This window comes from Salvelinus namaycush, chromosome 30 (genome assembly GCF_016432855.1).
Source record: "Salvelinus namaycush isolate Seneca chromosome 30, SaNama_1.0, whole genome shotgun sequence".
Taxonomy (NCBI): domain Eukaryota; kingdom Metazoa; phylum Chordata; class Actinopteri; order Salmoniformes; family Salmonidae; genus Salvelinus; species Salvelinus namaycush.
The window spans coordinates 14,353,385-14,380,526 of record NC_052336.1 but is presented as its reverse complement, the minus strand read 5'-3'; the positions used below and the strand labels follow the sequence as shown (position 1 = coordinate 14,380,526).

Genomic DNA, 27,142 nt, shown 5'->3' with positions numbered 1-27,142 from the left:
TGCCGTAATAAGACGATCACTTTTTCATCATCCCTTTGGAATGACTACAGATACCGACAGGCAGGGGGATTGTGGGAAAATCCACCCTGACATTTCAAAAGACAATTGCCAAGGGAAGGCTTCAGCAAAGGGTGCTCACATCTGCACAACTCCTCTCCTCCAAGGCGGCCTCTCGCACACACTCTGATTCTTAATCCCTTTCATTGGTCCCTTGGCCCTAGATCTCTTATTTTCAATGGGTCTTTGGCATATCAAATAGTAAATCTGTTTGCAAATGTATATGTGTCCAGAAAGCATAGTGTTTATAATGCTCTTGTGCAGGAGCTGCATGGAGGGACCTACCAGATGTATTGGCCTGTTATTGTTTGTGTTTAATCCTCAGGCCTACGTACTGTAGAAATATACAATTGTCTTTCATGGTATAAATGTTAAGATTAACACTAATATTCAAGACATTGTAATAATCACCAGAAGAGCATCTCTGTTAACTCTGTTACTGCAGTTGCAGTTTAGTGCCTCCTCAGACATAACATAAGGCTTGCACCAAATGTCTCGTTAAGAGAGTAAACTCCTCTTCTTTTTCACCATGAGTTACAACAGCAGCCTTGTCTTCATCTTGCTGATAGTTAAATATGAAATGAGACTTGGGGCCCTCCATGTCTACCCTCTTCAGATCTCTGGCCAGAACGGAACTGTAAATTGTGCAACCTCATGAAATATCTGAGCAATATGTCAGAGCTGAGATAGCTGGGGCATGAATGTGGAAACAGAGCTTTGATGCAAGTGACTGCACTATATCACAACATATTACTTCCCATGGCATTGAAACAAACACAGCCGAGCCAGGTTTTTGAGAGAAAAAAACGTTTTTTACTAAAAAATCTATGGTCCATTTTTTATATCTTAGAATTTCATAGTACATAATTGTATAAACATGAACATAAATGGACATCGATAAGAAACTTACATTATGATTAAAATGCATTACTCCTCTTCTTAGCAGGTATGACTAAAATAATTTTAAGAGGTTAACCATTTTTGTTTTCACGTTTACATTGGTCATACGTTGACATACAGTGTTAAGTGGTAAAAGTTCAAATAAAAACATGAACAATTAGATAGCAACAATTACAAATTATAATGAACAGTTTCAATGGATTCATCCATTCATTTCTGAGGTTGAGAGCTTCAGTGGTCTTGGAATGAGCTGATATGCTTCCATGAATGTTACCTGGCAAATCAAAGCAATGATACATAATAACATACAGTAGGAGGTTTGACAATGATACAACATGACCACACTGCCTCCCAACACGCTACAATGATTAGCTGACATGGGGCAAAGCAGGGATGGAGGTGCGGTGCTTAAGTCTGTGAGTGTCCAACTCCTGGGGGTTAGGGGGGTTTTGGGGGGGACGTGAACAGAGTAGCCTCTCCCATCGTCTCTTTGAGTGCTTTAGTGTGGTTAGTGGAGGAGGTGGGTGATGCCAGTAGGTGGAGTAGAGGTTTGGTGTGAACTTGAGACCGCCGGTGAGGACTGCCCATGGGAGGTGAGGGAGAGGAGTGGGCAGGGAGTTTTCACAGCCAATAGAGTTAGTTGCCCATGGTCATGGCTAGTTGGGATGACCAGTGTGTTTTACCACCACAGACAGACAGCCAGAGGGTCAGTGGTGCGCCTCAGAGGATGTCCTCCTCCACTACGTGTGGTGTGGCCGGCCGCCTTAGGAGTTCTTGACTGAGATCTTTATAGTGATGGTCTTCACCTCTGAGTATTCCTTCAGGCCACAATCCCCCCTGCAAACATACACACACAATGTCAGTTGAAACAGATTTCTAATGAACTGTAGCAAGCTTATTGTACAAAGCTTCATTTGGGAACATTTTGCAACCAAACTTTTCTCTATTGTAAACACACAGTTTACATGAATACTTGCTTGGCTTTAGTCACGCACTTTCAGACAGTGGGCTAGGAACCAGAAAAGAATACTTACAATTCACGCCCGTTGCCAGACATTTTATATCCTCCAAATGGACACTGCGTGCTCAGGGCATTGAAACAGTTTATCCTAAATACACAAAACATACATCAAACATCAGCTTTTGATTCTTCTGCATTGTTTAATAATCATGTTGAATGGTAATGCTGTCAAGACTGGTTAAATGAGGAGCATGCTGAGGGGAGTGTAGTTGAAAACTGTATGAGCTATCGTTTAAAAAGCTACATTAATATGAGTCAACCTTTTATACGATCTATGGGGTTAACCAGGGACACATAGATCGCTATGATGATGAGAGGGTCTTACCAGACGGTGCCAGCCTGCATGGCTGTGGAGATGGTCATGGCTTTGGTGATATCGCTGGTGAACACAGCTGCCACCAGGCCGTACTCTGTGTTGTTGGCCCTTTCAATCACCTCATCAATAGTCTTGAACTTCATGATCTGCTGAACTGGTCCAAAGATCTGGAGTGGACAGTCAGCAGTATGTGTAAGATGACATGTTGAAACATTCCATGATGACATCCTTGCTTAGTCACACCATTAAGTATGTGGCGGGCAAGGCCATTAATTAATAGACATTTTAACTTATTTGGAAACCACCTTCCATAAAATCATAGGGCATGGAAAGTCATACAGTGTTTCAGTCATACTGTGAGTTTCAGTCATACTTTGTATCAGTCATTCAGTGTACCAGTCAGTCAGTGTATCACTGTACCTCCTCTTTTGCGATGCGCATGTCATCCTTGACGTTGGAGAAGACAGTGGGCTCGATGAAGAATCCTTTCAGGCCCAGGGCTTTGCCTCCACACTCCAGCCTGGCTCCCTCACTGATGCCACTTCGAATAAACTCCAGCACACGGCTCTGCTGCTCCTGGCTGATCTGGATTAAGAGAGAGACGGGGAGAGGAGAGGAGAGGAGAGGAGAGGAGAAAAAGGAGGAAACAAGAAGTAAAGCCAAAAGAGCATATTTAACATACAGTAAATAAAATACATTATATTTAGTCATGCACATATTGAGTCGATAACTGACATGTTTTGACATAGAGGGTATTGTTTGACTCCTCCCTCCCTTGCAGGATCTATGGTCCTCTATCCTCACCTGTGGGCCCTGCTCCGTGGTGGGATCGAAGGGGCTTCCTACTGTCCTCCTCTTGGCCCTCTCCACACTCCTGCGCACAAACTCCTCATAGATGGGCTCTTCCACGAAGATACGAGAGCCTGCAGTGCAGCACTGGCCTGCATTGAAGAACACTCCCTGGTGGGCCTGCTCCACAGCTAGATCCACTGAGGAAGAGGAAGAAGAGGGGGGCTCAGTAAACAGTTCATTTTAGCGGCATGTGGTAGTATATTATAACATATTGAAAAATGTTGATGAAATTCCATATGGTTCTTATAAATTACATGAATTAAAAGCGAATATCATTAATGCACATACACTTCACATGCACAAAATGTATTTTCCAATCACGGTCAGAATGTTTTCTACCACTGTCCAGCTATTCTCTGTGCTGCACATTTGCTATCTGACACCTGAGAGACAGGCCCCTGCCATGGCACGCAAGGGATTAACGGAGCCCAGTGATTTATGGGTCTCGGCTGATGCAGGCGGCCGGGGCAGGTTCCATTCCCCTGATTTACGGGCCTTGGGGAGCCCCACTCGCGGCTGCTGAAAGCATTTGAAAGCCCCGTCACCCCCAGTTCTGTGAGACACTCAGAGCTAACATGAGAGCCATCCATCCATTGGTTTTCACAGCCCTGTAAAGCCCAGCGGAAGCTTTTGAAGATGCCAGAGCTCTCACTCCATGTGGACACATCCGCTGTCTCATTTTGCATGTCAGACTAAATTATTGGACAAAACATTGTAAATAATTCCCCTCGGCTCTCTTTCAAGACAATGTCTTTAATTCAGGGGATCCCAAACTTTTTTGTCCTGCGACCCCATTTTGATATCAAAATATTTTCGCGACCCCACCATGTAAAAAAAAAGTTATGTGATCAACGGCCAATGTTTACTTTTTTAATTGGAGCTATGACAGTCTATTACAAATCAGTCTGACAGTGCTTTGGACAGTATTTAAATCTGAAGGAAGTATGGTTTAAAGTTACTGAAATGGATTAGAAAGATATTGAAAAGTTCAGAAGATCATCAGACATTAATTTTGTATGATCTTCTGTGTAGAGAAGTGTTCTTTTCCCCCCAGTCTGATTTATTGCCTGGTCTTGTCCACTCTGTTCTAATGAGTCCTGCACGGCTTGTGGGCATTGTAGAGGGAAACAGTGATGGGCTCATAATATTTTGAAGCTTAAATGGTTCAAAAGATAGAGCCAAATTTGCAGGAAAAAAACTGAAATGGCTCTGTTTATTGCAGCCCCAATCTAGCGCATATTTTATTTCAGCATTTCTCTCGCGACCCCATTTTCAAATCAGGCAATGCCACATAGGGAACCCCTGCGTCCATCTGGACGACCACCTATGGGGAAACGGGAGGAACTAATAAAACAGTGTCATCAAACTTACAATCAGCGTCTGCAAAAATAATGTTGGGATTTTTTCCTCCTAGCTCCAGCGTTACTCTCTTCAAATTACTCTTCCCAGCTGCTTCTTGGATCAGCTTGCCGACCTGGGGAAGAACCAGGGCTTGGGTTTAGTTTACTCACGCAGACACAAGCAGACCTGTGGCCGGATCACTAAATGGATGCAGCCATTAAATAGCTTAGCAGGTTGGTTAGGCCCAAAACAAGGGACGCACCACTGGGCCCGCAGAAACACAAGTGTGCCAAACACACAGCCAAAATATCTATTACAGGTTCTGGGAGGCTTCAGCAGGAAAAGAAAGTGATGTTTCAGCAGCGAACAGCATCTCTTGTTAAATCAAGCGCTGGTAGAAGCAACCACAGGTTGTGTGGGTGGCAGCAGCAGCCTGGGCTTGTGGCAAATTGAAGTACCTAACTGTGAAAAGTTGTAAAGTGGTGCCTGTTTGGTGCGACTTGGGCCTACACTGCCCTGGCTGGAAGCGCTGAATGCTGAGGATGATCTGAGGAGTTGGGAGTGTTTATCAAACAGCAGCAGGAGCTTTCCTTTCGACTTCTCTGTTCACAATTTCCCCCTCATCAAAAGTGCTGCTCTCACCATTATCCAAATACTGCTGAATTCCACAGCCCTTTCCCGTCTCCCTCCAGACTCACACAGTGGAGACGTGTAAAAACAGTGGTTCTCTAGTAATGCATGGCGTGAGCTCTCAGTGAAAATGAATCGCTTGCGAGTATTTGAGTCTGCCCAGCTGCTCTTATTATACTGATGTATTGTATTGACCCCAACATTATTTCTCAACACCATGAGATGAGATATACCATTATTAAATAGAGACAAGCCTGAGAAAGAGAGCGAGCAGCATTCATAACCATAAACCAACAAGCACACTTCCTGTCCACCCAGAAGTCACTGACACACATGATTTTATTTTCCAGGAGATAGTGAGAAGACCAGCGCTGGGAGAAGATAGAGGGAGTCAAAGGAGGAGGAAAAAAACTTCTGAGTCTCTCCCCAACAACTCCCCCCCCCCCCCCCCCCCCCCCCCCCTCCCAGTGGTAAAGAGTGATGCCTCATCTCTTTGCACGAACAATGTTTAACACTGGAATGTCTCCCTTTCCCAATATTGCCAGACTGCATTATTCTGTGTTAGGAAATGAGCAGGGCAGCCTGCTGAGTGTTCTGGTTGGAGTGGTAGAGCAGCTGTGTGATAGGGACAGCAGGACAAACCTTCCTCTGGCAGGCAGGCAGCACGCTCTCTAAAGCTGTCATGGCTGTCGCTTTCTTTGATGGCGGGGCTCAAGGGGTGCTGACTAACATGACGTTAGCGTGCATTCACTGAAGTGTAAAGGAGACACGCTGGGCTGGCTCCCACTTGGGCCGCTACTGTGGAGAGTCACAGCCCTGTGTGTGTGTGAGTACAAGGATGAGGCACCACTGACGCAATGGCCACCTGAAACCACACCCCCCCTTCAAGCCTCTACCCATCCACCCCCTCTACCCCCTCTACCCCCTCCAGCCTCTCAGAGGATGCTGTGTCCACTGTCCCCTCTCGCCCGGTGTGACTGAAACCCAAGGTGACTCACAGTCTGGGCATCTACATTCTCTCACAGCAGCGCTTCATCCACTCTGTAATTGACTCCAGATCACAGGAAACAACAGAGAAAGCAGTTAAAGACAACTGGACACTTTTTGGGGAAATGTTCTGGAACCGCCGATGGTAAAAACAAAAGAGGAAGGCTCGTATGTGTGGTAGCATGTAAAGTGATGGTGGAGAAAGCCCTGTGGATGTTCATTGGTTAGGTAATGGAGCATTGATCAAATGATTAAATGACTTAAGTTCGGGCTGCATGAATGGACTCTGAGGATCAATTGAAACCCTATTCACTCTCATTAACTTTATTACTGCATTCAGGTTCTCATTAATAACCGTTCAGATGATTTGGACATCTGGGTCTTTGTCATCCTTACAGGGCTTGACAGAGATGTTGCAACATTTATGTCAAAAATAAATAAATAAACAAATCCCTTATATTCTCAATAAAGGCCTGGATTTGATTCAACCACACAATTTAAATAAATGTTTTTCTCCATATTATGTGAGTTTGCTTTGGTTACAGCGTTTCTGTTTGTCCCCTTATCACCAAGAGCAATCTATTATGTCTGCACATGCGTAGCAGTGTTGGTGGGTGCTCAATACCACACAAACAGTCACTCTCCTCCCTTTCTCTCCAAACAGATCCCCAGAGTCAAAGCAAAGACACTATAAACTCTAGGCCTTCTCTAAACACTACAAAACCCTGTTTCATTTACGACAGATACACGTGAAATATACGCAGGTCATTTCAAAACATATAAAATCCATCGATTTATGGCGCTTCATAATTATGTTAAGATTACTGTACGTGCTCTTACTGCCTGAGGGGGTACATTTGTGGTTAGCAATAACAGATGTTTATAAAATGATCTACATTAATGGAATTGGCAGTCATTCTGACTGATCACACAAGACGGAGGAATGCAATCCAACCACAACATCTCCTAATGCTCACTGCCTTACATGGTTGATCATTCCTAGTTTTCCATCAACATTTTTCCACTATGAAGGCGGCTGTTTTTCCTAGGGACCTGATAGACAACTCAATGTCTGTAAGGTACAGTAGCAGGTTGTCATTACACTGGCTGGGACACTTATGAACCAGTTTGTCTGTGACTGGTCTATGTATGTCAGTATATGTACAGTATGTCTATGGTGTGTGTGTGTGTGTGTGTGTGTGTGTGTGTGTGTGTGTGTGTGTGTGTGTGTACAGTGTAGATGTGTGTGTGTGTATGTGTACAGTGTAGATGTGTGTGTGTATGTGTACATTAGTGTGTCTGTGTGTGTGGTAAAGTCCAGCAGCAGACTGCTCACCTCTGATCCCCCTGTGGTGAGAAGTAATGACAGGGCATGCAGCTTATGTAAGCCCCTGTTTGTTTGTCATTTAGACTTTAATACAGGAACCCAATGTCCCCTAATTACAAAGCCCTCCATCTCTGCTGCTCTGCACATGTTGGTCACTGTGTCACTAAAGAAAGCAATAGGGACAGTGGATTATCCGTCAATCACTTTGTTCATGGAAATTACCTCAGTTGATCCTGTGAAAGCCACTTTGTCTATGCCCATGTGTGAAGCGATCGCAGCTCCTGCCGTTGGCCCAAATCCTGGCAAAATATTGACGACTCCCGGTGGAAACCCGGCCTGTCAAAACAATATGAGAGGAAACAAGCTTTAGAGGAGAGGACAGGAGAGCCAAGCAAAACCACAGGCAGTGTGGGGGAATCCAGACCCAACCCAACCTCCCTACCAGCAGACTAGAGAGAATGGACAGAACATCAAAAAGACAAGGGGCAAGAGAGACACACTGTCTCAGAGAAGGGGAGAGGCCGAACACAGAGAGAAGACATGGAGGATGTGGATAAAGAGGCTCTGAGGATTGGGTTACTGTGGTGATTGTGCTGTACTGTACCTCTTTGACCAGAGATCCGATGTACAGGCAGGTGAGGGGGGTCTGCTCAGCAGGCTTCAGGACCACCGTGTTCCCACAGGCCAGCGCTGGACCTAGCTTCCACGCAGTCATCATCAGTGGGAAGTTCCACTGTAGACATAAACACCCCCCACACACACAGGACATCAGACTCTTGACAAAGGGCGCTCACTCATACTCAATAACGCGTCAATGCTCTCCCTGCTCTCCCACACATTCCATTGCTTACTCACTCATAGACTCTCACTTTCACTTGCCCAACGTAGTCATGACAGGAAATGTTCTCTCGCCCTATCTATTCTCTTCCCACATCACTGAGAAAACAAGGAAATTGCAACACATGTGCAGTACTTAGAGCGTGTCATGGTACTACACAGGCGGGTGTTATTTCTACTTTATACTGAACCCCAGTAGGCCACAGCACAGACCCACACACGCTTCCCCAAGCTCTTGCACAATCAATGCTCTGTTCTTACTTCTGTCCTCCTGTCCCTTGTCTCTTTCATAGTGCCCCCCCCCTCTCTCTTTCTCTCTCTCCCCCTTCCTCCTCCCCTCTCTCTCTCTGAGCTTATACTGACCTTCTCAGCCTGCCAACAGATTTACCCAAATATATACTCACTGATAAGCACGTCAGAGACTTCCAGGAACCTGCACAATATTTTTTAACAAAGGGGCTGACTCTGTCCCAGACCTCACAACCACCACCATCCCAACACCTTTACTTCTATCCACCTCTCTCTGCATATTGAGCGGGAAGCTTTGCAGATGTGGGAGAGTGACTGTTAGATTTGTCCTCTGAGACTAGCCATCTGAATGGAAAACAAACTGGCACACTCACAGGGATGATCTGTCCGCACACTCCTATGGGCTCGTGTCTAGTGAATGTAAGATAGTCTCCATCTGTAGAGGAACACACAAGAACAAGGCTCGTTACTGGGTTTGGGAAATGAGCTCTAGCTGGATTTGGGAAATGAGCATGTATGAGACATTAGCAGAGCAGTGACCGGATGACACATCAAAACACCAGGTGTCCTTGTTGTGCTTTTTACCAACACAATTCATCTTGATCTAAAAAGGCAATACATCACACAGTACCATTCTTTTGTTACGCTACATTGAGCAAAATGATACGTGTGACTGTTTAAAGTCAGGAGAAAGCAGTGGGTGTTAAGTTGGAAGGAGAGTTTCATTCCTCTTACATTACCAGAGTAAAGGAAGATACATGTTGAGGGTGTGCCATGTTTATTCGTTCCCTACAACAGTAGTAATAACAATCGCTATTGAGTGGTAGAAAACTGAACAGTGTTTATTACAATAGAGTTATGTGATGTTCATGAGAACAGGATGGCTAAGGCCTCAGCTGATGAAACATTGCTCCAGAGAGGAGGAGGAGGAGCTTGGACCTGGAACTAAGGCCCAAGGGTGGACTGGCCAATTGCTTCATCTTCCCTGGTGGCCAAGATAAGACATCTCAACATCATCCAGGCCACAGAAACAGTTCTGTTTGTTTGCTCTGTAACACTGCTGCACATTGGAATAGTGCTCAAGCCAAACTCTGAACAAGCTGAGGACTGGCTGGGTTTGGTGAAGAAACACAGGAGGGGCTTGAAGAGCGACCAGACCACAGTGCTCGTCTCAGGAGGTTGTCAGTACTAGTACTGCTTTCTTAGGTTCTCTGTTTTCTTGGCTACTAAACAATAACTTAACATGCCTGTTAAAATAGTGTGGATGACTTATATAGACTCCCTAATGCCAGGCCCTTAGTGAGCAGACCCCATCTGGTCCTCAGGTGGGTCCCTGAGAACCAACTACTACCCCAACACCACCCCAACCCACCCAACCCCTCGCCCAGCTAATGGCTGCTCTATGACAGAGTTGCGGAGTGGCTGTCCTAACTCCTATAGACTCCCCGTCGCGGCGCTTTCAAACGGCTAAATTAGGCAGAACAGCCAGCGGCCCTCGCTCTTTAGTCCTGTCACTGGGCTCCACTGGTGGCAGTCTCAACAGGAGAGCGACCATTAAGGCTCAGATTTATAACTGGCCAGGGAGCAGCCATATTTACCCTCACATCACCTCTGTGCCCTCAGCACAGCTCATCTCCTGTCCCGCAGGCCCCCAGAGAGAAGCCTGGTGCTCCGCTTATCTGCTGCTAGCTAACTAGTAATCTTCACCTGGCACTGGCATCCACCACGTACCTCTGACCTGTAGCATTCTGCCTGGGTTCTAGTTCGTTGAAATTGAAGAGAATAAGAATTCAATGTGCTTTTTGCTACATAACCCACTGTCAGGAAGCCTGAGTTGGAATGGACTTACCCATTGGAATGGACGTTCCATGGATCTTGTCTGCGTATCCAGCATAGTATCTGAGCGTCTTTATGGTTCCCTGGAGGTCCACAAACAGGGTGGGCAGGAAAGGCTTCCCACTGTCCATGGATTCTATAGTCTGGAGAGAAATATATATTAAAACACAATCTTTGTCTTTTTGTTTTTTCCAAGAAACAGTTGGTCTTAACATTATCTCCGGGAGGAAACGTGATACTAAAATAACATCATGCTACGGTGCCTATAAGTTATAAATCATCCTTTAAGTCTTAGGCTTATTAGGTTGATTTAACACTATTATAACCACATGGGTAAAAACGTAATGCTTTTCTCCGGCATCTTTTAAAACAGTCCCCTTGTTCTGACATCTCTCTGTCACTGTAACGGCTTTCCTCTTCCTCTTCATCCGAAGAGGAGGAGCATGGATTGAACCAAGACGCAGCGTGGTAGTTAGACATAATGATTTATTAAACAAGACGAAGACGAAACGAAATACACTTGATAAACTTCAAAACAAATAAACGATGTAGACAGACCTGGACGACGAACTTACATGAAACACGAAGAACGCATGAACAGGAAAAATGACTACATAAAACGAACGAACAAACAAAACCGAAAACAGTCCCGTGTGGCGTAACATACACAGACACTGACACAGGAGACAACCACCCACAACAATCAATGTGAAAACACCTACCTTAATATGGCTCTCAATCAGAGGAAATGAAAACCACCTGCCTCTAATTGAGAGCCATATCAGGTCACCCTTAAACCAACATAGAAACACATAACATAGACTACCCACCCAAACTCACGCCCTGACCGTCAAACACATACAAAATAACAGAAAACCGGTCAGGAACGTGACAGTCACAATACCTTCTTTTTTTTTTTTTTTACAATAATTATTGGAAAAATATGCTTTAAATTGAAAACATCTATGTTAATGTAAAGTGACATAGGATGTCTAGAAAGATGCCTAAAAGATACAAGTTATTATTATTATTATTTACAGTAAAACATTGACACATTTATATTTTAAGGGGGTCTTATGAAGATCCTTCTCTGATCTTCCATGGTACATTACATGACCATTAATATGGAGTTGCTCCCCCTTTTGCTGCTATAACAGCCTCCACTCTTCTGGGAAGGCTTTCCACTAGATGTTGGAGCATTGCTGCCAGGACTTGCTTCCATTCATCCACACAAGCATTAGTGAGGTCGGGCATTGATGTTGGACTATTCGGCCTGGCTCGCCGTCGGCGTTCCAATTCATCCCAAAGGTGTTCGATGGGGTTGAGGTAAGGACTCTATGCAGGCCAGTCAAGTTCTTCCACACTGATCTTAACAAACCATTTCTGTATGGACCTCGCTTCGTGCATGGGGGCATTGTCATACTGAAACAGGAAGAGGCTTCCCCAAACTGTTGCCACAAAGTTGGAAACACAGAATCGTCCATAATGTCATTGTATGCTGTAGAGTTAAGATTTCCCTTCAATGGAACTAAGAGGCATAGCCTGAACCATGAAAAACAGCCCCAGACCATTATTCCTCCTCCACCAAATGTTACAGTTGGCACTATGCATTGGGGCAGGTAGCGTTCTCCTGGCAGCCGCCAAACACAGATTTGTCCGTTGGACTGCCAAATAGATAAGCTTGATTTATCACTCCAGAGAACGCGTTTCCACTGCTCCAGAGTCCAATGGTGGCGAGCTTTACACCAGTCCAACAGACACTAGGCATTGCGCATGGTGATCTTAGGCTTGTGTGCGGCTGCTCGGCCATGGAAACCCATTTCATGAAGCTCCCAACTAACAGTTATTGTGCTGACGTTGCTTCCAGAGGCAGTTCGGAACTCGGTAGTGAGTGTTGCAAACGAGGAAAGACGATTTTTATTCGCTACATGCTTCAGCACTCAGCGGTCCCGTTCTGTGAGCTTGAACGGCCTACCACTTTGCGGCCTAGCCGCTGTTGCTTTTAGAACTTTCCACTTCACAGTAACAGCACTTACAGTTGACTGCGGTAGCTCTAGCAGGGCAGAAAGTTGACAAACTGACTTGTTGGAAAGGTGGCATCCTATGACGGTGCCACGTTGAAAGTCACTGAGCTCTTCAGTAAGGCCATTCTACTGCCAATGTTTGTCTATTGAGATTGCATGGCTGTGTGCTCGATTTTATACACCTGTCAGCAACGGTTGTGGCTGAAATAGACAAATCCACTAATTTGAAGGGGTGTCCATATACCTTTGTATATACAGTGCCTTCGGAAAGTATTCAGACCCCTTGACTTTTTCCACATTTTGTTAGGTTACAGACTTATTCTGTAATCTACGCACAATACCCCATAATGACAAATCAAAAACTGAAACATCACATTTACATAAGCATTCAGACCCTTTACTCAGTACTTTGCTGAAGCACCTTTGGCACCAATTACAGCCTTGAGTCTTCTTGGGTATGACGCTACAAGCTTGACACAACTCAAGGGGAGTTCCTCCCATTCTTCTCTGCAGATCCTCTCAAGCTCTGTCAGGTTGGATGGGGAGCGTCGCTGCACAGCTATTTTCAGGTATCTCCAGAGATGTTTGATTGGGTTAAAGTCTGGGCTCTGGCTGGGCCACTCATTGACATTCAGAGACTTGTCCCGAAGCCACTCGTGCATTGCCTTGGCTGTGTGCTTAGGGTCGTTGTCTTGTTGGAAGGTGAACGTTCACCCCAGTCTGAGGTCCTGAGTGTTCTGGAGCAGGTTTTTATCAAGGATATCTCTGTACTTTGCTCTGTTCATCTTTGCCTCGATCCTGACTAGTCTCTCAGTCCCGGCCCCTGAAAAACACCCCCACAGTGTAACCGGTGTGAAATGGATAGCTAGTTAGCGGGGTGCGCGATAATAGCTTTTCAATCGGTGACGTCACTTGCTCTGAGACCTTGAAGTAGTGGCCGCGGCTTTTGTGGAGCGATAGGTAACGCTGCTTCGTGGGTGTCAGTTGTTGATGTGTGCAGAGGGTCCCTGGTTCGAGCCCAGGTCGGGGCGAGGAGACAGAAGCAATACTGTTACATTGATGTTGTTGACCCGGATCACTGGTTGCTGCAGAAAAGGAGAAGGTCAAAAGGGGGGTGAGTGTAACCGGTGTGAAATGGCTAGCTACTTAGCAGGCTGCACGCTAATAGAGTTTCAATTGGTGACGTCACTCGCTCTGAGACCTTGAAGTAGTTGTTTCCCTTGCTCTGCAAGGGCTGCGGATTTTGTGGAGCGATAGGTTGTTGATGTGTGCAGAGGGTCCCTGATTCGAGCCCAGGTAGGGGCGAGGAGAGGGACGGAAGCAAAACTGTTACAACAGCATGATGCTGCCACCACCGTGCTTCACTGTAAGGATGGTGCCAGGTTTCCTCCAGACGTGATGCTTGGTAGTCAGGCCAAAGAGTTTAATCTTGGTTTCACCAGACCAGAGAATCTGGCTTTTCATGGTCTGAGAGTCCTTTAGGTGCCTTTTGGCAAACTCCAAGCCGGCTGTCATGTGCCTTTTACTGAGGAGTGGCTTCCGTCTGGCCACTCTACCATAAAGGCCTGATTGGGGGAGTGCTGCAGAGATAGTTGTCCTTCTGGAAGGTTCTCCCATCTCCACAGAGGAACTCTAGAGCTCTGTCAGAGTGACCATCAGGTTCTTGGTCACCTCCCTGACCAAGGCCCTTCTCCCCTGATTGCTCAGTTTGGCCGGGTGGCCAGCTCTAGGAAGAGTCTTGGTGCTTCCAAACTTATTCAAATTAAGAATGATGGAGGCCACTGTGTTCTTGGGGACCTTCAATGCTACAGAAATCTTTTGGTACCCTTCCCCAGATCTGAGCCTGTCATGTTTTGTCATTGATCATCATGTCTTGTCCCTGTGCTTCCCTCTGCTGGTCTTATTAGGTTCTTTCCCTCTTTCTATCCCTCTCTCTCCCCCTCCCTCTCTCCCTCTCTCGCTCTCTCTCTCTATCGTTCCGTTCCTGCTCCCAGCTGTTTCCCATTCTCCTAACTACCTCAGTTACTCTTTCACACCTGTCCCCTATTTTACCCTCTGATTAGAGTCCCTATTTCTCCCTCTGTCTTCCGCTTCTGTCCTTGTCGGATTCTTGTTTGATGTTTGCTGTTCTGTGTCCTTGTTCCGCCCTGTCGTGTTTTTGCCTTCTTCAGATGCTGCGTGTGAGCAGGTGTCTATGTCAGCTACGGCCTGTGCCTTCCTGTAGCGACCTGCAGTCTGTGGTCGCGTCTCCAGTCGTTCCTCTCTACTGACGAGAGGATTTCAGTTTCCTGTTTTGGATTTACCTTTGATAATATCCAGGAGAATCATTGTTTGTTTAAGACTGGAATAAAGACTCTGTTTCTATTACGTCGCTTTTGGGTCCTCATTCACCAGCATAACAGAGCCTCGACAAAATCCTGTCTCGGAGCTGTACAGACAATTCCTTCGACCTCATGGCTTTGTTTTTGCGCTGACATGCACTGTCAACTATAGGACCATATATAGACAGATGTGTGCTTTTTCAAATCATGTCCCATCAATTGAATTTACCACAGGTGGACTCCAAACATCTCAAGGATGATCAATGGAAACAGGATTCACTTGAGCTCAATTTCGAGACTCATAGCAAAGGGTCTGAATACTTATGTAAATGTAGAGTATATACATTTTTATTATTTTTTAAATTTTAAAAATGTCTCATAACCTGTTTTCGCTTTGTCATTATGGGGTATTGTGTGTAGATTGCTAAGGATTTTTTATTTATGTAATCAATTTTAGAATAACGCTGTAACGTAGCAAAATGTGAAAAAGTCAAGGAATCTGAACACTTTCTAAGGCACTGTATGGCGCATGTTCCTTTGAGCATGTTGCAAAAACAAAGAAGTCCGGGATCTGGACTTTGAGCACTGTGGTAGACTCACTGCTAGATAGGCACTGTCCCTCTCCACCAGGTCAGCCAGTTTAGCCAGCAGTCTACCCCTTTCTGACGCGTCCATCCTCCGCCACACTGAACCAAGGGTGAAGGCCAGCCGGGCCGCCTGCACCGCCTTGTCCACATCAGCCTGTAGAAGAGAAACAGTTTAATGATTGAATCAGCCTGAGGTAGAGAAACAGAGAAACCGTATCCAGTACGCAGTTTAATGATAGAACCGTGACCAGTTAACAGGTGTTTCTTCACCTTCACTGAGACAAATAAAATGTGTCTGTCTATTCCGATGGATCTTCCATTAGCATGTTTAAGGCTTGTTCTGCTTCAGTTATTCCACACAGAGGTGCTGATTTAGGAAAGGAGAGGAGGAACAGCCGAGCCAGAGAACCAAACCACATTAGACTAAACTCCCTACCCGTTTGCTTTCCTTGTTTTTTTGGACACATAACTCACACATGGACAATGCATGAAGGAGAGGATTCCAGGACAGAGGTGGTGGGAAACACATGTGGAAAACCCAAGCGTAGCTCTGTCTAACAAACATCTAATGCTCAAACACTCCAAGGGAAAGTACCTGTGTTTTCATTTCTGAAAATATAAGATATGGGGAATGCAGAAACTACAGATTTGTTTTTATTTTCTACAATACCTTCTCTGCTTCTTGAACCTCACAGATCTGCTCTCCGCTGGCGGGGTTGTAGACTGGGAAAGTCTTTCCGCTCACAGAGTCTTGCCACTCATTGTTGATGAAAATCTGCAGGGAGAAAAGATGCAGCGTTCAGTACACAGGATGGAGAGGCCCATGTGAGAGGGAAAATCTGGTTCTAGGAGCAGCTCTGTTTCTCTCCAGAGTCTATTCAGCCATTCCTGCTCTAAAGAGGCATAGGGGCCCTGGTATAACATTTTACTTGTGCAGTTTTCTCAACACACAAATGCTGAATCAAGACAGAAGTATTTACCTGATCAAATAAGAAATGTGCTGTTAAAAACCGTTATGTGTTTTATGATTAGATTATTGGGATCAGTTTGAGAGGGAGCATAACTGTAAGGTTGGATCATTGGTAATGTGTGTTATATTATTTAATAAAAATGTTTTGTTTTGTTACCGTGGTGCAAAAAAAACTATAATCTATTCCGTAACTAATGGTAGTTCCTGATAAACAGTCTAGTGAGAGTGAGCCTGGCTCCTACCAGTGCCTCTCAGTTCTTGTGTAAGGGAGGGAGGGCGGCAGAGAGGCAGGGAGCCAGGCAGGCAGGCAGGGAGGGAGGGAGGGAGGGAAAAGGAAGAATCTGTGGAAATGTGGACAGAGATTCCTGCCTGCCCGGCATGGCTCTCTGGGGAGTACTCCAACATCTAGACAAAGAGGTGGGGGAGAGATAAATCCCTATCAGACACCAGACACCCCCTCACTCTCTCATACACACACACACACACGTGCGCACACACATACATACACATAAACACACACACAGAGAGAGACACACGTTTCACAACATCGCTGCTCGTTTATGAGATCATAAAACACGGGCCACACTTGGTTTCTGTGATGCGTTAAAGCAAGCCGTACTTTAAACAACCACCTGGGATTCCAAACGGACTCTTTTCAAGCTCAATAAAGACCCAAAGAAAAACAAATGTTTAGACAAATAACAGAAATGGGACATATCTCAAGGAATTGGCCTGAGTGAATATGTTTAATAACAGTCATCTGAGCTTTATTTTAAAAGCCCCCTAACAAACTGGTGTGATTTGATCATACAAATGTGACGGATGTCTTATGTAAAAGTAAGGTAAATAGAAGACGTCTCAGTCCCGTTGACTTATTGACATGTTTGGGTCTATCACAGCGACTCCTCAGACACTGTTTTTAATTAATGTCAGTCTGTCTGATAGATGGGGTGTTAAGAAAACATCTGCTGGCTTAAATCCTCCTGTATACACATCTGCTCTTACCATACTTTTATTTGAGAGGGAGAAAAGATACACTGAGAGCAGAACTGAAAGCAGGGTTCAAGTGTCCCGCTGGCCCAGGCCTCTCTAGCTCTCCAACATGTTTACCAACGTAAACTTAGAGGCTTAAGCACAATTTAATTGGCTGTAAACTGTGAGGAGTGTTTACTTTAGGGCAGGTATAAAATGCCAGCTCGCTTGGAAACCATTCAAGACTCAGCACACAGACATCACTCTCACTCCCTCCCACTCACTCTCTCCCACTCACTCTCTCCTGCAGTTGGCTGCTTTACAAGAAGAACCTTGCACATGAATAACTCATGTTTGAGTGTTCAGGTGTTCGGTATCTGCCTGTACCACTCTGCGGGACATACCATACAGTCTTGTATACCACTTCAATGAATCTGTATTAGCCTGCCCTGAACACTTCCCCACACACACAACAGATAGAAACAGGCCCACTGAGGGTCCTCGTCCAACACATCCCAGCACAGCCCACAAAGTGGACCCACAGTCATTTCAGACAGCAGAATCGACACAGGCCCCCTGTGGGCTCTCTCCCGTCCACATCCCAGCCTTTATTAGTGGGCTCTCTCCCAGCCACAGCCTAGCCTTCTCAGTGAGTTCTCTCCCAGCCACAGCCTAGCCTTCTCAGTGAGTTCTCTCCCAGCCACAGCCTAGCCTTCTCAGTGAGTTCTCTTCCAGTTCATCCAAGCTGAGTGTTCTCAGGCGCCTTCCATCGGGGGCCACCTTTAATCTGACTCTCATTAAGAGCACTTCATAAAAGTGTCAGTGACGACGAGGAGCTGAGGGCCTGCTACAAAAACAGAAAGCCCTATAGAGCACGGAATTAGTTTTAAAATTTATAGGGGCCACTGTAGTGGAACGTCCTAAATCAGGGGAGCCCCCTGACAGCCCCGACAGTCTGAGCAAGAATGCAGTCCGTGGGTAGCTTTATGCACGGCGTAACCCCTCTCACAAGGCACCGCCGAAGGAGAGGGGATAAAACAGGGGAACAGTGGACCAGGCCGCCATCTAAATCATGGCTAGAAAAGGACAACCATCAGCCACCATTTGGCTTGGCCCTCTCTGGGCTCAGGGGGCTGTTAGACTTTTGTCTCGTCCCATTCAGAGAGTTGATTAAGACGACAAGGCTGCACACTAAATCAACTCTCAACGTTTCTTAAAATTGCTTTTAGGTTCATTTAGAAACGAAGGGGAAAAAAACTAAGATGGAAACTCAAGTGCAAAAGTGCAAATTTTGAAATGATGTGTTTTCTTTTTGGTTTTCCCATACCCCCGTGGTGTCCTTGCTCTCACCACACATGGCGGTTTCATTTGTATAGAAATCATTATCCCCATATAAGTACTCACTGCCTTTGATAATGAGCCATTATAAATAAATTGACCATGTCTTAGCTCCAATCAAGTCGAGCAAAATGAAAAAAATAACAGCTACAGTACCAGTCAAAAGTTTGGACACACCTACTCATTCAAGGGTTTTCTTTATTTTTACAATTTTCTACTTTGTAGAAGAATAGTGAAGACATCACAACTATGAAATAACACATATGGAATCATGTAGTAACCAATTTTTTTTCAACAAAAATCAAAATATATTTTAGATTATTCAAAGTAGCCACCCTTTGCCTTGATGACAGCTTTGCATACTCTTGGCATTCTCTCAACCTGATTCATGAGGTAGTCACCTGGAATGCATTTCAATTAACAGGTGTGCCTTGTTAAAAGTTAATTTGTGGAATTTCTTTCCTTCTTAATGCGTTTGAGCCAATCAGTTGTGTTGTGACATGGTAGGGGTAATATACAGAAGATAGCTCTATTTGGTAAAAGACCAAGTCCATATTATGGAAAGAACAGCTCAGATAAGCAAAGAGAAATGACAGTCCATCATTACTTTAAGACATGAAGGTCAGTCAATCTGGAACATTTCAAGAACTTTGAAAGTTTCTTCAAGTACATTCACAAAAAAACATCAAGCTCTATGATGAAACTGGCTTTCATGAGGACCACCACAGGAATGGAAGACCCAGAGTTACCTCTGCTGCAGAGTTATCAGTCTCAGAAATTGCAGTCCAAATAAATGCTTCACAGAGTTCAAGTAACAGACACATCTCAACATCAACTGTTCAGAGGAGACTGTGTGAATCAGGCCTTCATGGTTGAATTGCTGCAAGGAAACCACTACTAAAGGACACCAATAATAAGAAGAGACTTGCTTGGGCCAAGAAACACGAGCAATGGACATTAGACCGGTGGAAAAATTTTATTTGGTCTGAAAAGTCCAAATTTGAGATTTTTAGTTCAAACAGTAGTGTCTTTGGGAGACGCAGAGTAGGTGAACGGATGATCTCCGCGTGTGTAGTTCCCACCATGGAGCATGGAGGAGGAGGTGTGATGATGTGGGGGTGCTTTGCTCGTGACACTGTCAAGGCACACTTAACCAGCATGGCTACCAAAGCATTCTGCAGCGATACGCCATCCCATCTGGTTTGCGCTTAGTTGGACTATCATGTGTTTTTCAACAGGACAAAGATCCAACACACCTGTAAGGGCTATTTGACCAAGAAGGAAAGTGATGGAGTGCTGCATCAGATGACTTGGCCTCCACAATCACCTGACCTCAACCCAATTGAGATGGTTTGGGATGAGTTGGACCGCACAGTGAATGAAAAGAAGCCAACAAGTGCTCAGCATATGTGGGAACTCCTTTAAGACTGTTGGAAAAACATTCTAAGTGAAGCTGGTTGAGAGAATGCCAAGAGTGTGCAAATCTGTCATCAATGCAAAGGGTGGCTACTTTAAAGAATCTAAAATCTAAAATATATTTTGATTTGTTTAACCCTTTTTTGGTTACTACACGATTCATATGTGTTATTTCATAGTTTTGATGTCTCCACTATTATTATACAATGTAGAAAATAGTCAAAATAAAGAAAAACCCTAGAATGAGTAGGTGTGTCTAAACTTTTGACTGGTACTGTATGTCAGTCCCAAAGCCTGTTTTAAGATGATAACTGACATGGGAAAGCTATATGTTGTGTGTATTGTGCAAATAGGAAAGAAAACAAGTGGTGGGATCCAGACCTCTCACAGTACACCAACATGAAGACGACTGCTAAACTGCATAGAACCTTTACACTGAATGAAATCAATCGATTTGTGTTTACGAGGGACTGCTTCAAGCTGTGTGGTTTCTCATTATTTGGTCAACACGCAGGCCATTTTGGTATTACAGAAAGTTGGCAGAGTTTGTGCTCCCGGTGCAGCCGTGACATCTGATCCTCCTACAACACAGAGAGAGAGAGCTGCCTGGCGTGGATGGGAACTGGACAGTCTGCAGATAGGTCAACACTTTATGCATGGGCCACAGGACAGCTGCAAACATTTAGCAACCCCCATGTTTTTCTGTTAAAACTGTCAATCTCACAGTGCTGACAGTACTTGTCTGTTTGGCTGATGAAATGATGAGACATGCGCGCATGAAGCCAACGATGAACATAAGAATACACGTTTCTGATCACATCAGCGTGGCTCTATTGTTCACTATAAAGGGCACAAATGTCAATATAAAAATATGCTCTGCTTATCTACAACATGCTCTCAATGCAATGGGACAAGGTGGTTATCACCTCGACCAAGCAAAAGGTAGATATATAGGGGAGTCCCCTGGGAATACATGTGCAATCAGCAGACATTGAGAAACTAAAGAGTAATGTTCCATCCGTTCAGTGAATTCAAGGCGCAGTCCTGCTGATCCATTTCTCATCTGCCACTGTGCTCTCTCTGGAGGCTGCTCTACAACTGCACTTGGGAGTGAGGGCAGGCAGGGGATGCCAAAGTATTCACAGCAGCCAGCAAAACATCTGTTTGGCCTCTAGCGTCTTCTCATGGCTCACACGCTTAAGGAATATTTAATGGGACTCATTTCTCGTCCATTTTCAGGAGGCAGGAGAGAGTAAAAAACATACATATATGTTTATACACAACAGGCCAAAATTCCACAGCCAGACGGATCCCGATCAGGGCACCTGCAGCTTTCGTCTGCACAGGAAGTTTCATATCCTTTCCTATCACAGGACCTCTATTTCCGTTCTGTTTTCTGGATCTGTTTCAATACATTTATAATTACTACTGTTACAAGTGAGGGGAGGGTATGTGAAACTGGAGCCCAGTTGGTGTTTTTTCCCCAGTCCTCCTGACACCATAGAACCTTCATGTTTTCCATTCACACACCCGGAGACAATGCCACCCTGCTCTCCTGTTTGTGGAGGGGACGACCCCGCTGTCACCGACTGGCAAACATCTTTGTCTTGACTGTGTGTGTGGTGAGAAAGTTGAATCTGTTCCCCCTCACTCCTTAACGCGAGAAACAGAAATTCAATAGGAAACTGTGTTTGAATATGAATTGTCATTTGTTCAAATGGATGGAACATGCGGGAGTTGGAGTTGGGCGGCACAGCCTCTTCTAAGCCGCCATGTGGTGCCAATGTCTACAGAGTCTGAGATTGACACTTTCACTGAGGTACACTGAGTTTGTCTTTCAATCAGCTGTATCATCTGTGCAGATTTCAAACATAACATTTATCCTAATTAAATAAATATCTGCGTTAAAGAAATAGCCTAATTTCATAAAATAATATTAGGGATATCAAATCCCAGATTTTCATAAAGAGCATAAGCCTTTAAGACTGAAAGACTTAACCATACTTTTCTAAGGGTTCAAATGATCAAATTATTACATTGATGTAAGAATCTAATATTCTATGCTTCCACTACATTCTGTCAGTGGGAGAAATAACACAAATAAATGTAATCTGGGTAGAATATAACTACAGTGATCCACTAGTGATGAGGGGTGACTGGGGCCTGGTGACTATGACTTCATGTCTGGCAGACTTCTGCTCTCTGTGTATCTAAGACTCTCTAGAGGGGAGAGTTTTTTTATGGATATCAGAGGATTTATGGAGCCAGCAGTTTTTCACAATGACACCATAAGGATTTACATGTCCCATGTCAACCGGCCTGAAGACTTAAGGTATAGAAGTTAATGGGATAACCTCCCTGTCACCGGGCTTCCTTAAAGAGTGATTAAGAGACAGGAGACGCGATGTTGACGCCTCTGCTCAGACGATAATTTACACTCACTGCACAAACAGCCATTTCACAACGACGGACATATTCATGGTACCGCACACAACCGCACACACCGTCACAACCAGGGATGTGTATAACTACGTTTGTGACTGTGAGTCTGAGAGAAAGAAGGGGGAGAGTGTGAAACGAGAAAGAGAGGGAATGGGAGAGAGAGAAGAAGAAAAAGAGAACACTCGCTGTGCTAGTTGTGATAAATCATTCAGGCTCCCAGTGTCCTCCACCTTGGGGTTTGTTTGATGTTCATCGCAGTAAGATGGTGGTTTTGAAGTGAAAAACTCCAGAAGTGCAGGTCAGGCTCTGGCAAGGCAGGGCACTGACCCACACTGTGAGACAGGCCCAGAATTTACAGCCCAGTGGACAGCACCTAGCATTGGGGTGCCCCAGCCTTCATCTGTACTATCTCAATCAGTGACGATTGATAGGGCCTCTTTCATTCATCCACATTGACTGACTGACTGGACTTCTCACAGATTAGTTTACAAAACCCTTCCTCGCTTCAATATGCAGGTTATAGGTTCCTATTAGGGCCAAAAGTGTCAGCAATTGCACAATTCGTTTTTTTTAAACAGTTAACGTAAGCCAATCTGGAAAATAAAAGCCATTATTTATATTGGGAAGCTATATAATGAGCATGGCAACAGCGTCTAAGTAAAGTCTGGTATGTTTGAACATTGTGAAGGTAGCATACGCATAGCTCTTCCTGTTTTCACTGCATTTGACACAGTTCAAAATTAAACCCTATTTGGATTACGGCCCAAATTCCTCTGCCAGGATTCACTGATTTACAGTCCTCATTCCCCACAGTCTATGTACGCTCACAGGTGTAGGATCTTAATTTGAGTACCCTGTTGCAGGAGAACTGCAATGCAGGAAATGTAAAACTTGTGGTGTATTTGAGGTTTAGAAAGGCTTCTGAAGTTTGTAATATCCACTTTGAAATTTCAGACATGATTTTCCCTTACGAAAAATGCATCAACCCCTACAAAAATGTTCATGAATTATAATCCACATCTCCTGTTGCTGCAGGATTATTTTCTCAACTCAAGATCCTACATCTGTAAAAGTACACTAAACTACAACCGTGCTACAGTGACTCCAGTTTACCATTAACTTAAATTACTTATGTCTTGCTGACAATGAGGAATCCCTGCATAACAGTTTTATAGTAAACAATGACAGAAAAAAATTCTATACCTTGGCCGCTCAAACATGCAGCATCATACACACTAAGTATCAATTCAAACACATTTTGCGACCTCAACTTTGCATTTCCAGGTGTCTCTCTCAAAAACTTGAAGGAGAATGTGCCAGAAATGCTCCTTCCCTCCATCTCTAAAGATTTATTCTTCTAAGAGTCTAGTTTAACGACTGCTAATCATTGAGCGGTGTGAGAAGCCACCCGGGCCAGAGAAATCACCCCCTAAAACCCTGAGAACACTGGCTCTGTCTCCATTCATTAACTATAAACCACACAGTTTATCCTTCTCCTCTCTCTCCCCGCTCTGCAAAAAGCTAAAATCATCAATAAATGCCCATCAGGGTAGGTTAATTTATGGCTTCCTTCGTGGCGCTATCAGCCCTGCGGACTACCTCACAGACGGAGAGCTCTAAAGCCGACTCTCCTGTGACCATTCAAATGCTATGTTTTTATACTAGCTTGGTGTCTTACAACCCAGCTGGTTTCAGGCCACAAGCTATGGTGAAGTGGGGATAGGGTAGATGGAGGAACAGAGACCCAAGCGCCCTCTTTTTACGGCTGTATCTACAGGAGAGCGGGGTGTGAAAAAGTTAGATTTTTTTTATAACAAAGCAAAGGGAGACCTGAGCAGACCTTCCAAAGTTTCACTGATCTGCACAATCCCACGCAAGGAGGGAGATCGCTCAACTGACACGTTCACACAAATGTCTCTTTGACGGCAAACAGTTCATGGCTCAGTGAAAGGGACAAGGGGTAAAGCGTCTATGGCGATAACACCTCTCTATCTCACACCTCTCTACAGTCACTGTTGGTACTAAACATACTATGGCCATATCTTCAGGGACACACTATTAGTAACATCCATTTGCAAAACAAAACTGTTGACTGAAATAAATACATGCCCAGTCATGGTGACTATCTCAAACTGTATTCATATTCACTTATCAATGATCATGTTTAACAGTAAGTAGAAAAAACATCAACATACTCAAACTCATGTGAGACCAAGGAAACAATTCTAACCTGGAGTGTAAGGAGCTGCGTTATAAGCATGTTCATTCTCAACTCTCTACTGGACGTATAGCTGCAAAAGGCAGAGGCACATCACACAACTGGCCTACAAGGAGTGGACGAATGCATAGGGCTACACAGAGAGCATGCGCCCACAGTCCTGGAGGCCAGCTCTCTCCTAGCTAAGGACCCTGCTCGCAGTGTTCATTCTCCCCCTGGCAGGCAGGCGGTGGGGTGGATAGAACATGAACAGGGTGTGAGGAGAGGAGCGCCTGCGTCAGGGGTGGCCATAAATCAGTGATCTCCTGCCCCCCATGTCCACCAAACCAACAGGGACTGGATGATTCAAATTCCTGGGGGTTAATTCACCAAGGCCTGCGCTCCCTAAAGGTTCTCCTATACATTCCACTCTTTGCGTGCATTCTTTTAAATAATACTAAGCATGAGGGAGGTAGAGAGAGGGAGAGAGGGAAGGAGAGCTGATAGCATGACTGTGCACATAAGGCAGGCATGCTAAACCAGTTCTCCTCTTATGGCGAGTAGACCACTGTAAGTTGCTTGTTGCCTCAGCGAAGTGCCCTTTGAACTTACAACAACAAGGTGTGAGGCTAACACTGATTACAACACTGTACTTACATATTGTGCTGTTATGGAGCTCTCCTCAACAAGAAGTGCCCTTTACTCACACTCATGGCAATAAAAGAATAGGATTTCAAACTGCAGAAGGAACCATGCTACAGCAAACAGACAAACATCCACATTATTATACATGTTCGGATGGTGACTCTACAGTCAGGTCCTAGTGATTTGATTAAATGTATATCAGCATTAAGTAAAGGGGGAGTTGAGAAACAGCCTATACTGGGCCTATACTGACATCACAGGGCCTATATTATTCTCATTAATGAAATCCTCAAAATGCAAGCCTAAAATGTGTAAACAATAATGACCAAAAATATGACACTTTCAGAGGAAGCCCTTGGAGTCTGATTCCTGATATTGCTGTGTAGGCCTAATTAAACGCCCACAGAGCCCATAATAACCAACCACAAGTGTAACGGCACAAAAATCTATTCAAATACCATTAAAATACAATGTCTAGGCTATAGAGTACACATCAAATAAAATATGTAGGAAACATGAGACTTGTGATTGAAATAGGTCTTCACATTTCATCAAGTGTTCTTGCGTAATTTTGCATGAGGTCAGAAGAGTCATGCGGACTTCTAAGGACAATAATGGACTAGAGCACCACGACTTTGCAATTAATTCCGTGAATCTAATAACTTATTCTGAATCATAGTAAAATTAATAGAATTTACAACATGCGTAAGGGGTTCTGAAACCAGTGAAATTGCTTCTTACGGCAGGCAAAGAAACCAAGACCCTCCTCATTTTATGTTCAAGCTTTGATATGGTTGAATACAATTAGTTTAAATACATATATTGAAACGAAAAAAGCACACTTAAGATAAAATATGATAACAGGCCTATCAAATGTATATCAGACCAAACCATGGATTTTTACAACAAAAATATCTTCCAAAGTGAACATTTTCAATTCAATCGTCTTTTGAAATTACAGGTGTGAATGAATCACAGCAACAAGGTAATTTTTTTAAATTTTATGCAAGTGATATAAGATACCTGGGAATCATGTTTCTAATCAATAAATAGTTAATAACATGCGGTTATTATCAATCACATAACGGCAGGTTACGGGACGTTATTCTATCTGGACAGAATTGCGTAACCACAACATTCTATCTGAAAAAATGCTGACCTTTACTAAATGACTGCTGTCACCTGTGATAAATACTATTCATTGTAGCCACTGCAGATGACATATGAGTCATGGTGAATATAAAAGTGAAATAAAAACCACCTGTGCAATATAATTATGTTGGCAACACTGTTAATCATTCAAACATGCCTTGGAAAACACTCGATGTGGCCGTATGTGATAACTTTTAGAAAAGTTTCACACATACTGTACGCCCACATGTTGATGAGCTATATACTATGCTATGAGTTGAGTTGAGCAATGAATGTGAGCAAAGATCTGAAACAAATTTTACAACGGTAAATCCAGAACTTGAATTAACATTTTAAACCGGACTCAATCACCTGTACTGTGCGCAAAGACATTGGCTTAATTGGGCAGTTACACACTTTGTGCGCTATCTATCATCTACAGACAAATACCTAGGGGGGAAATATTCTGCATAATAGAAGAGATATGATACATTGAACATAATATGTGACTCGGAGTAAAAGTTTAAATTGTTTCACAGACCTTGGTGTACTTGATCTCCGCGTTGGGCACCGGCGAGGGCATCAGCTGGAGAGATGCCATGAGCGCAGCGGCATCGGCGTCGGTCTTCACTTCACCAGGGAGTTCGATTTTACTGGAAGTCATCGCGCCTGCCTCCGTGTGTCTGTTGCAGATGCGTCTTCGTTTTTTTCTACTGATTTCTGATTAGGACTTTGGAATCCTTCCT

At 44.3% G+C, this 27,142-nt stretch overlaps 1 protein-coding gene across 1 annotated transcript; it reads right to left on the bottom strand.

Annotated features, from left to right (window-relative positions):
* Positions 1–847: 847 nt before the first annotated feature.
* Positions 848–27,142, bottom strand: LOC120025014 (retinal dehydrogenase 2-like). The gene is made up of 13 exons (XM_038969442.1): positions 26,938–27,142; positions 15,956–16,060; positions 15,299–15,439; positions 10,367–10,496; positions 8,892–8,953; positions 8,036–8,164; positions 7,654–7,767; positions 4,518–4,620; positions 3,099–3,283; positions 2,715–2,879; positions 2,304–2,461; positions 1,992–2,066; positions 848–1,794 (listed from the first exon to the last, which is right to left on the bottom strand). The coding sequence occupies exons 1-13, from the start codon at positions 27,058–27,060 to the stop codon at positions 1,722–1,724; spliced, it is 1,563 nt and encodes a 520-aa protein (XP_038825370.1). The 5' UTR covers positions 27,061–27,142; the 3' UTR covers positions 848–1,721.

Bases quoted from the DNA above. Each gene is read 5' to 3' on its own strand.
- LOC120025014 (XM_038969442.1), bottom strand. From the start codon at position 27,060: ATGACTTCCAGTAAAATCGAACTCCCTGGTGAAGTGAAGACCGACGCC. The intron at 8,165-8,891 runs GTGAGTGTGCCA...TTATGTCTACAG, and splicing joins TGTGCGGACAGATCATCCCT to TGGAACTTCCCACTGATGAT. The intron at 4,621-7,653 runs GTAATTTCCATG...GTTCTTCCCCAG, and splicing joins CTTTCACAGGATCAACTGAG to GTCGGCAAGCTGATCCAAGA.